This window comes from Suricata suricatta, chromosome 2, assembly GCF_006229205.1.
Source record: "Suricata suricatta isolate VVHF042 chromosome 2, meerkat_22Aug2017_6uvM2_HiC, whole genome shotgun sequence".
NCBI classification, from domain to species: Eukaryota; Metazoa; Chordata; class Mammalia; order Carnivora; family Herpestidae; genus Suricata; species Suricata suricatta.
In genome coordinates, this window is record NC_043701.1 from 32,993,194 (window position 1) to 33,005,559 (window position 12,366).

At 37.2% G+C, this 12,366-nt stretch overlaps 1 protein-coding gene across 1 annotated transcript in view; it reads right to left on the reverse strand.

The window, feature by feature from the left end:
- Positions 1-4,245: 4,245 nt before the first annotated feature.
- TES (testin LIM domain protein) overlaps positions 4,246-12,366 on the reverse strand; it is a 41,731-nt gene continuing 33,610 nt past the window's right edge. Inside the window, exons 4-6 of the mRNA XM_029918251.1 lie at positions 12,069-12,284; positions 11,493-11,651; positions 4,246-5,568 (exon numbers count right to left, since the gene is read on the reverse strand). Of these exons, the coding sequence (XP_029774111.1) occupies positions 5,380-5,568; positions 11,493-11,651; positions 12,069-12,284 (564 nt within the window). The 3' untranslated portion in view covers positions 4,246-5,379. The remainder of the gene's footprint in view (positions 5,569-11,492; positions 11,652-12,068; positions 12,285-12,366) is intronic.

The window sequence follows — 12,366 nt, forward strand, 5'->3', positions numbered from 1 at the left end:
AAAGGTATCCCCAAATGATATCTTGTCTCATCTCACAAGCCAACAGAAACCCCAAGCTTCAGAAACAAACAGCTTCCCAGCAACCTCATATCCTACAGCTAAAGAATCTGAACTCTAAATAATAATTCACCATAATGTTGAGTTGTTTGGCAACAAAAACAATAACCCTTCTTCCTATATCAGCAAATTAATTTTGTTCTTGGTCGTCATATGCCTAGCCCTTAGTGTATTAATTATGATTGGATAAATCAACCATAACGATGGCTTTCCTTTTTTTCCCCTGAGGTGACCTAGTTCTAGCCAATGAAATGGGAGGCTAGATAAGTCTGCTGGGAGTTCCTAGGAAAGACTTTACTCCTTGTTAAGAGAGTAAAATACCCTTTTGCCCCTCCTCTGCTTTATACTCTGGGTATTGTTATGTGAGGGAGAAGTGCTTGAATGAAAGGACAAACTTAAGAATGGAAGGCAATACATACAGGATAGTGGAGCAGAGAGATTAGCGAGAGCTTGTTCTGAGCCAAATTTGGACTAGCCTATGTTTTGTCTTTAAGCCACTCTTAGCTGTGTTTTTAGTTACTTACAGCCAAAAGCATTCCTAATTGATGACTCATTTTTCACTAGTCAACTACCGGAACTAACCGTGGTATGCCCCTCTGTTCTGTTTACCCCAGACATCTAGATTTTTTGGCCTCATTTGGAAATCTGATATCCATTCTGCTTTTTGAATTTTAATCTGGCCCTATCCCTTCCCACATTCTCTGACTTATCCTCTGGTCCTCTGCATCCAGTTTCTGTGAACTGCAAACTCCCTGTGCCCTCAGCTGCCTCCTCTCCTTGTTCCAACAGATAGCCAATTATCCCTCAAGGTCTGTGTTTCTTCAGTAGTGTTCTCTAGAAGAGGCCAGTTATTTTTGCTCTCATATGGGCGTTCCGTAGTGCCTGTGGTGTCAGTGTCTTCCTCATTCTCCGTTGTCATTTCCAGGAATTCCTTTTTCCCTAACAAAATCACAGTTCTTTAGAGTGAATATAGTAGATAGCCTCAGACTTTACCACCTGTTTCTGCCCTTAGTTGTCATCTTCTATCAAATTCCAGGATAGCCCTAACACTTTTTGATAACCATGGTCTCTGGCTCATTCTTCTCTCAACCATTTTCCCTATCATTATTTTTGGTAACTTCAACATATTGATAGATTTAGACCTATTATTTCCTAGACTCCTCAAATTCAATGATTTGTCCTCTATCCTACTCAGCTATAACTGTGAGGAGGAGAGGGACAATCAATGGGACTTGGACAGAAAGTCTGTAGACTCCTAAACCCAGCGCTCCTTTAAACTATATCATAATGTCTTCACAGTCAGTCAGTATTTATGGGGGGATCAATTCTAACATCTTTGCATTCAGTAATCAAGTAAAGATAACTGGGTGCAAGCTGTTTTGTAATTGTCTATAAGTTAAGATATTCTGGGGTGAAGTATCATTGAAGAAAAATCAGTAGCAGACTTCGTAAATGTAAGAATAAAATGCCATTCAAAACTTGCATAAAAGGTTAATGATATCTTGTTTGGAGTGATTCAAAATACACCATCAGATTAAATAGAAGATACAATGCCATGTTTTCCCTTATGAAGAGACAGACTAATTAGCTAAATCTATTTAAATATCCTGATACATATATGAAAAAGTTGTCATTGAACCTTTAAATCAGGAGAGTCAGGAAGGATTAAAAAATTGTGGTAAAATGCTATTTTATGGAGACATTGAGGGAGTCATAAGTTTTCTGAGGAATTAAGTGAATACCCAGGAGACAAGTTCAGATATGCCAGGGCATCTTAAGACAAAGGCTTAATACTGATCTTGGGTTATGGTGTCTCTTTGGTAACCATGGTGAAGCTGGATGAGCCTAAATACTGTGTGTTGGAAATTCCTTAAGAATGAGTCAATAGTGAATCGCTTGTGGGTAAAATTGGGCTGAAATATTTCAAAGTCAGATTTGGAAATCTATGCTTGAAGACTTCAGAAACTTCAGCTAGAGTTGGTTAAAGAACAAACCTCACAGGCCCTTAGTAGAAAAAAAAATAAAGATATTCTACAACAAATAGGCTAGTGTGTCTCTTGAGCAACCGTATTTCTTAATGGGATCAAATAACTGAAATCCACTGATTTCTCAAAATTAGCACTGTATCCAAGGGTTATAAGAAAAATTCTTCTGCTTAGAGATGAACAGGATATGTGCAGATTCTGCGAATGAATTCATGATTAATCATTCTAACAAGTCATATTCTTCCAATAAGGATGATGAATGTTTGACCTCAGTATTCTTCAGCAACTAATGTATCAAAATCTTTTGAACTTCCTGGGTTCTCTGTTCTCAAGTACTCACTGCTAAGTAGGGAATAAGAGAATCAGAAGTCACCATGTTACCTTTTAATATCCAAGACGGTGGCTTTGCAGATGGGAAAACGATATCTATTCTCTTACTCTCGGTGGTGCCTTTATCATGGTTCATATTCTGATATCCTCTCCCTCCCAGTCTCGTCCTTCCAGGGTGAGTGTCTCTCTATTGCTAACTGCATAGACATAGTTGTTGAATGCCTGCTATCCTGAGTACAAAAAGGATAAGATAGATCTCTATTAGAACTTAAATGGGATTTGGATAATAGAAACTTCCATTTATTGACCCATAAGAAATTAATAGTACCAAAGCTTATTATTCAATGTCTACCTTTTAAGAAAAACAAGGCTTGGATCCAGATGGAAACATGTATTACTTTTCTATCTTTTCTCTCTTGCAAGGGGAGTATTTAACTTTGGTCCCTATACCAAGTAAACCATTACTGAGAATTGAGGACAAAGCAGAATGTAAAATGATGGTGGTGAGAGAGACATCTCACTTTAAATGCTAAAAGAAATGCTAGAGGAAAAATAAATCTTGGAGAATCTAGTAACAATTGTAGTCTTTTGTTAAGTGTTTATGGGACAATGTATTGAAGAGACTCCTCCCCCCACCAAGAAAAACTGATTAACAAAAGTGGCACTCATTCTCTTGTATTACATTTCATTGTAGTTCATTCTTTTGTATTACAAGACCAAACTAAAAATTAAGTCAGGATAAAGAGTAAAAATCAGTGGCTCTGTATTTCCTAGGTAAAGAAGTTTATTATTTTAGGAAATGCCTAATATACATGCAATCAATATCTTGGGGAGTGAATAATGGATTTGGTCAAATTTCTTGGGCCTCTAATATCCCCAAACAGCTTGATTCTACCTCAGCCCCAGGAATGTAGGCTATCAGCAGACATGTGAAGTGTAGCCATGTTAATATGAGGGGGAGTTGCTTCAATTTATTCCCACATAGTCATGCCTGGGAAAGTTAACTTGTTCAACTTTGTGGGGGATAAATGGTATGGAAAAAATATTCTTGCGATTTGAGATAAACGTAAAAAGAGTAAGCAAAAAGTGATATTTATAGACGATGGACATTTGTGATACAAGCATTTAAAATTGTATGTAGGATTCGATTACTCCTTTAGATTAGGTGACATGTGTTCAAGCCCCAAATGATACTTTTTCATGGCTGGGGAAGACATAGTACCAAAGGAATAAATGAATATATCTGTATGTTAGTGATAGTTTGTGAATGGTGGGATGGGGTATGGAATTTCAGAAAAGTGCCATCACCCAGACAATCATGAGCTGGAAAAAAAAACCCAAAGCGAATTATTTTGAGTATGTGTCAGAGAAAACCACTACTCCCACTATGATAGAAATACTTCAGACTGGGGGGGGGGGGGGGGGGGGAAATCTCATGATCCACTAATACTAGGAAGAATTTATCTACCACTATTCCACATTTGCTTCCTTTTTCACATTAGGTTGCCATGTAGAATTGTTAGAAAACAAAAAACAATTCAAGTATAAGAGTAATATTTGTGGAATTCATCTTCAAAGAATATACCTTACTCAAACTTCAGTTAAAATGACTTTCCTTTTCTTTTCTGAAAGAAAAAAACTCCTGCATGAATTGAAAACCAACAACTTAAATGCCTCAATTTATTTAAAATTTTCCTTTCACCCTAATGAAAAGCCTAGTTTCTGTCTTGTCAGAAACAGCTTTTTTTTCCCCTATGAGGTTTTATCCGTGGAAACAACGCCCCCTGCTGTGACAAGTGCTTAATTGCAGAAGTATTTTTTCTTTTTTTTCCCCCCCTCTCAAATAGAAAGGATATGAATAAAGGTACAACTGTTAAAGTGAAAATGACTTTATTTTTAATATACATATCATTCATTTGGTTTCATTTTTATATTGCATAGCCATGTATGGAAGTATATAGGGAAAAATAAACATTAGAAATATCTAGGTATGGAAGTATACAGGCAAAGAAGACATTCAATACATACCCTTGCACAGGCTTAGAAGCATTGTAGGACAGTATCCGTTAGAAAATAATGGGTTCATGCAAAAAAAATCTATCCAAACCATGGTAGGCAAGTGCAGTCAGTACAAGTTATAGTTTCTTGGGTACAAAAAGTATACATGTTCTTTGGATTGAAAACATAATATAAATGAATGGCTTGGCCTTTATGTCTAAGCCAAAAATCATCTATAGAAATAAAATGTGTGGATGTCACATGTGACAATAATGTACTTAAGGCCACAGACAGAGAGCAGAAATAATGTACTTAAGACCAGCTGACAAAGAGAATGCTGAGAGGTAGGGCAAGTAGAAAAAAGAAAGAAAGAAAGAAAGGAGATAAAAGACAAGAAAAAAGAAAAGAGAGAAATGCAATAAAACCACCTCTGCTGAAATTAGAAAATAACAAAGGCATTAAAATGATAACAGCTCTCCATATTATGCTGCATTTCTATTTTCTGTCAAAATAATTCACTGTGTATCACTACACAGTTCAGTGAATACGATAAGGCAACAAATGTAAAGCCTTGGCATTAGGGCAAGTTTAATTTCCTTTCATTTTACACAGGAGGGGGAAAAAGAATACAGAACTAGAAAATGCGCATCTTTCCACTCAACAACACTAATTTTTAAGTGTTCATATATACTGTGTTTGGCACAAGAGGGATAGGCACATGAAGATTAGTTAAATCTCAAGCTTCCACCTCCAAGATTTTACATATGGAAAGCTAAGCAACGGTAATAATTCTTTACTGTTTTAAAAATCAAATGCTTAAAGCAGGTTTTAAAAATTGAGATGAAAAATATTGATAAGGAAAAACAGCAAAGAAAGATACTGAACAAAATCTCCTGATTTCCTTTATAGTTTCTTTTTTTTTCCATTTATTTTTTCCAAATTGCATTTTACAGTAGAAATGCAGACCACTTAGAATAGCTATGGCTCAATAGTGCTTGGTGCTTTCCTCCTAAGACATCATCTTCTTACACTCCACTGAGCAGAAAACCATCCCTTCCACAGGCATGAACTTCTGCCCGATGAGACACTTGCTGCAGCAGGAACACAGAAAGCACTCCGTGGATGCATGCCAGCTGAAGTTGTTATAGGTCACCCGCTGCACTTCAGGGTCAATGGCATTGTGGCATCCTTGACATACCTGTTAAGTCAGTTACACAAATAAGAGAAGAGGATGAGAGATCAAACCGTGACGGTAACATTGTCATGTAGGAATGAACAACACATTTCTTTCAGATGGTAAATTAAACTGAGAATGGCCACCTCAAGAATATACAACTGAGAGTGACCTTCTTGTTAACCTTTTTGGCCAACTTAATTGGGGTCTAAATGTAGAGCAATGTGAGAAATAACAGGTGAAGGCCAAAGAGGTGATTTGATGCTTGTAAGATATCCCCACGGTGTGGAGGCAGAAAGTCTTGATGGCAAGTTTCAAAGCAGTTTTCTTCCAGTGTATTCTACTAGACTACATCCTACTAATTATTAAAAAAAAAAAAGTCTTATGATTTTCCTGTAATGTCAAATGCTGGTGAAAATGTGGAACAGGTACTCTCATTCATCCAAAATGGGAATCCAAAATGTATATCCACTCTGAGAGATAGTTTAACAGTTTCTTAGAAAACTAAACCTACTTTTATCATACATTCTAAAATTGTGCTCCTTGGTATTTATCTAAAGGAGCTGAAAACTTAGGCCCACATGGGGTGCCTGGGTGGCTTAGTCGGGTAATCGTCTGACTTCAGCTCAGGTCATGATCTCACAGTCCGTGGGTTCGAGGCCACACTGGGCTCTGTGCTGACAGCTCAGAGCCTGGAGCCTGCTTCAGATTCTGTGTCTCCCTCTCTCTCTGCCCCTCCCCCACTCACTCTCTGTCTCTCTCAAAAATAAAGACATAAACATTTTATTAAAAAAATAAATAAAACTTAGGCCCATAAAAACCTGCACATGGATGTTTATAGGATCTTTGTTTATAATTGCCAAAATTTGGAAGCAATCAAGATTTCCTTTGGTAGGTGAAGGGATAAGTACACTGTGGTACATCCAGACAATGGAATATTAACCAGTGCTAAAAAGATATGAGCTATAAAACCATGAAAAACATGGAGGAATCCTAAATGCATATTGCTGAGTGAAAGAAGTCTAAAAAAGCAACAGACTGTATGATTCCAACTGTATGACATTTGGCAAAGGCAAAACTATGGAGAAAATAAGAAGATTATGGTTGCCAGGGGTGGGATAGGGAGGTGGGAGAGAGGAACAGGTAGAGCACAGAGGACTTTCAGGTCAGTGAAAATATTCTTGATGATACTATAATAATGGATGTGTGTCATTCACCCATTCTATACATTTATCCAAACCGATAGAGTGTACAATACCAGGAATAAACCCTGAGCTGAACTATGGACTTTGGGTAATTATGATATATCAATGTAGATTTATCCTTGGTACAAAATGTAGCATTCAGGTGAGTGATGTTGATAATGAGTGAGGTCATATATGTTTGAGCATAGGGTTATATGAGAAGTTGCTGTGTCTTCCTCTCAATTTTGTTTTAAACTAAAACTGCTCTTAAAAAATAGTCTTAGAAAAGAATTTTTCTTCACTCTTTAAAGCTTTGAAGTAGTAATTTTACTAGTCTTACGTCTGACACATAAGATTATTAACACCATTAATTTCTAAACAGTATGAAGTGAAAATCATGTTCAAAGTAATTAAGAACTTAATTAAAACTACTGACAGTGTTTGAGAATAATTAGTTTGCACTAAAAATATAACTTATAGTTAATTGGCTTCTGTTCTAAGTCATAACTTATGTATAATCTAATATTGTAAAACAGTAATACTTATATTCTTTGTCCCATTTAGTGTATGTTATGTACAAATAAACTTGTAGCATACATGCACATCCATACCCAGAGACATACATAAGTTTCTCCTTTAGCTGTGCATGTATACGAAGAAAATAATGAACAACCCTCGGTAGTATAGGAGCAAACAAAGCTGTGCTGTTAAGACCTCAAAACACTGGTGGGTCCGTAGGCCTTCTTGGTTATGCATGTTCTGAATGAATGTGACCATCTGAAGTTTTTGTTTTATGTATTTTCATAACAAGTGAAGAAAGCAACAAATTGTCCTGCATTACATAAAAGTGTCTAGTCTTCAGCACCTTTGGGTCTCTTGATGTCTGTCAGGAATCGCTGAGAGATGAAGGTAGGTCATTGAGCCTGAGCTCCTTACTTAGGAAGGCTTCAAATGTGGCTGCTGCTCAGTGGGGAACTGGTTTAGGATGTGAAGTGAGGCCCTGTTACAAATATTCACTTCAAACACACAATATACTTTCCATACTTTATAGAGCTACATGGCTTCTAATTACAGAGATTATAGCTGCTTAATTCACAGGTTACATCAACCTGGTGTTTCCTGAGAAGCAAGGAAGAAATTCTCTTTCCATGATCAATACAGTCTTCCTGAATACAACAAAAATGAGTATTTTAATTACAAATGCACTCTTAATTTGTAGCTGTGCCATGTGAGCAGTTACTTTTACAAATATTCCTATTTTGTAGCTTTGTATTTAGAATGTTGTTCTTGGTAGTCTTCTGTGTTTCCTATTAATTTTTCAATAGTTTAAACTTCCTAGTATAAAACAGAAGCACGTCACACTCAATTTTTCTAATTCCTTGCTTAGACCATGACATACCTCCTTTATCTCATTCCTCTAATAATATTTGTGGATCTTTTTATAATCTTTTAAAACTCATTGTGATTTTAGACTTTATTTATATTTACTTATTTTGAGAGATAGAGAGGTGGGGGGGAAAGGACAGAGAAAGAGGGAGAGAGAGAACCCCAAGCAGGCTTCACATCGTCAGAGCTGAACCGGAAGTGGGGCTTGATGCCATGAACCGTGAGATCATGACCTGAGCTGAAACCAAGAGTTGGACACTTAACTGACTGAGCCACCCAGATGCCCCTTTCATTTTCAAAAAGAGATAACTACTATTCAATTATATGTAAAATTAAGGAAATTGTTTAGGTTAAAAAATGAACTAATGAACACATGGAATGGTATAGGAATTTAGGTTTGTGGTTTCATATAATCTAGTCTTGCTAATAATTTGTCATTCATCTCAAAGTCTGACATATAGTCCCAGCTAAAATTTACTGCCCCTAACTTTTTATAAATCTGAAAGTTGCCCAGGCCTCATCGATGGTCTGGGGATTAGGGAAACCATCAGGGGGATGATGTGCTTTGCTACTTTCTGCTTGGCATTTGAGTTCTCTGGGTTCTTAAACTTGATATTTCAATTAGTTCTTCTTTTTTTCAACTTCTCCTACATCTTTTAGTTTTTTTTATGCACAATGTGAAAAAGCTAATGACATTGGTTGTATGTAATGAGCGCTCTGGCAGGAGGGTCCTGTGAAGTCTCAGAGGTGTGAATTCAGAGGGTGCCCATTTGAGACCACAATTCCAAAGACCATGCCGAGACAAAGGAAGTGTATTTCCCATTATCCTCTTTCCAAGTTAATTTTTATTTCAGAAATGCCCTGTTTTGAGTTGAGTTCTTGCCTTCAGGTCTACAAATCATCTATTTGTTTGTTTGAAGATTAAACCATCTAAGCAGACTGATGCCCTGAACTAGACAATCTTCAAAATTTTACACCATTTAGTATGTGACATGAGTAGCTCTTTTTGCCATGAGCTGGTTTGTTCAGGCAATGGAGAGAAATATTCATTTTAATTTTAGACAAAGGGCAGCAGTACATCTTACTGAGAAAGTAAACTTTCTAAAAGAAAGTACGCCATATTGTAAAGCTAAATAATTTAGACCCTCTTTTAATAATATCTGTGGTTATTCTTCTCTATTGGTTACTTACAATGTAATGGAGTGAAGCTTCTAACAGTTAAATAAGGTACTTTCATCTATTTACAGCTTTATTCAGTAAATATTTACTGAGTATGTACTGTGCTGTTCTAGTGTTGAAAATATAAAACAAAGCAAACAAAATTTCTGCCCCCTTGGAGTCTGCATCCTAATCCTTGAGACCAAGGTCTCACACTCCTACAATAAAATACATATTATGATAACCCCTTTCCTTTAGAGAAACTGTAGGAACAATATTCAGAGAAGCAGTTTATGGCTAAACTATGCACCAGGCCATATGCTGATTCATTATCTTTTCCCCAAGTATAATGAGGGTCCCTGTTGATCCCAAAACAAATGAGAAATATTAGAAATCATTTACTCAAACACTTCCTAAGGGCAGACATTAAGGACATGGAAATAAGAGGCAAGCTCTATCCACTAGCTACTTAGAGTCTAGGGGAGGAGACAGATGGGTGGTATTAATTACACATAGATGTGCCCCATGGGAACACAGAGAGGTATTCTAGCCAGAGAAAAAGGTATGGAGTTTGGGGCAAAAAATTAAGAAAAGTGTTCTAAAAAAAAGTTAAACCTACACTGAATCTGGGGGGAATATACAGGCATGGCAGGCAAAATAGGTAATAGAAAGGAGGGTGCATCAGACAAAGGAATTAGTGTAAATAACAAGGCCAAGAATAGTGTATAAACTAGAAAATGAATAACTTGTTGAAATGTCTGATTTGGGTTGGAAAACCAGTAGAAGAGGCTGGACAGGCAAAAAAGGGCTTAGATCTGTTAAGCAAAGGCTTGATGATTAGGTTTGCATTTCAGAAAGATTATCTTCCATCATTGTGGTGGCTTTGTGCAAGGTGAAGAATGGAAGTGGGGAGACCAAATTCAAGATCACTACAATAGTCCAAGTGACAAAAAAAAAAAAAGGTCTGTCTGAAGTAGAATAGTTTTAACTGTGAGTATCTGAGATTTACTGATGAGGCAGAATTGATAGAAAATGATGAACTATACTCAGTAAAGTATAAAGGTTGAAAATTTTGCCACTGGCATCAAAACTGGTTACCTTATTTTCCAGAGTATCACACTCCTGGAATGATTAAATATGTCATTTTATTCCTTAGTCAGGAGTTTGCTTTACTTGATAGCTCATGGGAGTCTTTAACTAGTACATATTTTCCTGCTTATAAAGAAGTAAATGCCTATCATTTTAATACCCCTGGTTTAAAAGCTTTACCATATATGGTCAACTTTCTTTATCTACTCTTTATCTAAATTACTTATCTCCCAGCCATTAGGCAATAGCAGCTCTGTGTAAGCAGGGTAGAGCTAAGAAAAAAAATATTTATTTTTATATATTCTTACATTATATTTTATATTTTAAAAATACATTTATATTTTCAATATATTTATCATAAATATTGGAATGGCTGATGCAGATAAATCTAAATACAAAGGTCAAATTTTGTTATAATAAATCAGTTCAAAAGGAGGGTTTAAGAAATAGGCATTGTTCAATCTCCAGGTTAAAAATTTTAAAAATGACGCCATAGTGGGAGGCTTTAGGAACATGAACAGAAACCATAAACACTCAAATACAGCTAAGGAATATGAACAGCCCCTAAAAATCTTAATGTAAATGACTCTGATCTATATAATGAGAATCAATCACTCTCATTCCCATTAAAGAACTTTTTTTTAGTGGGGATTTGATAACTGATTAGTGCTTATAATGTACAGAATATATGGTACAGATAGAAATCTTGAGGCAGTGGAGCGCCTGGGTGGCTCAGTCGGTTGAGCATCCGGCTTCGGCTCAGGTCATGATCTTGTGGTTTGTGGGTTCAAGTCCTGCATCAGGCTCTGTGCTGACAGCTAGCTCAGAGCCTGGAGCCTGTCTTCGGATTCTGTGTCTCCCTCTCTCTCTGACCCTCCCCTGCTCATGCTGTCTCTCTTTCTCTCGCTCAAAAAGAAATACATTAAAAAAAAAAGGAATCTTGAGGTAGCTCACAGTCAACGTATGTATTGTTTTTGAATTACCTGTACTTTAACACCCTGTGGTAGGAATTACATGTTTCCTACTTAAGGATATTACGGTCTGTTTCTCATTTGTGAGAGGGTCAGATAAAGGGATAAAGTAAAGTTCTAAAGCAGGACAAGGCAACCATCCCCCTGGAAAGCTCCTTACCACAGCGTGATTCTTCACATAGCAGGGCTTGCACACGGGCTTGTCACTGACCATCACGTATATTTCCCCAGCTAGGATATTGTCACAGTCAAAGCAACAGAAGTGTTTCAAATGCCAATTTTGGTTTTCTGCCTGGGTGTATTCATTGCTGAATATTAACTGGAAAAAGGGCAAAAATAAGATGAATAATATTATTTTCCTTCTTGGTACAAATGACAAAGCCGAGTTCTTTAGACCAATAAGGGTTTTAGATCCACAGATAATATCAACCTACTTTCCCGGGCTCAAAGTCTAAAAATAACCCTAAAGCTTACACTCAGGTTATTACTTAGTTTAGCCCAAATCAACTTTTTATGTTTCTGGACAGTCTTTCATTAGTCAACACAATTAACATGATCACTCAGAATGACTGAAATTAAGTTTTTCTTTTCCACTCATCTCCTCTGCATATAAATAAAGCAACTGATGCTTGGTTAATTCATGTCACCTTTCTGCTAAGGATGGCCTTGGTAGTGGTAAGGGGACTCTATGGGGGTACGAGAAGGAGCCTGCCTGCGGGGGCCACTGAGAACATACCTCATCGCAGCCGGCACAGCGTGGTTTCTCACTGTCACAGTAATGTCTGCCACAGTACAGCTTCCCACTCTTCCAGAAATAGATCATGTCGACCAGGAGTTCGTGGCAGGTACTGCAGACGAAACAGGCTGGGTGCCACAGTTTATCATAGCCGGCTCTCTCCGCGTAGATGGCTGGGTCACCCTCCTTCATACTCAGTCTGCAGCAGTAGCAGGACTGAAAGGGAAGCCATCCAAAACAATCTGGTCATCGTCAGCTGGGCATTTCTCATCATCAGTTTACCAGGAATTCAGAGAAA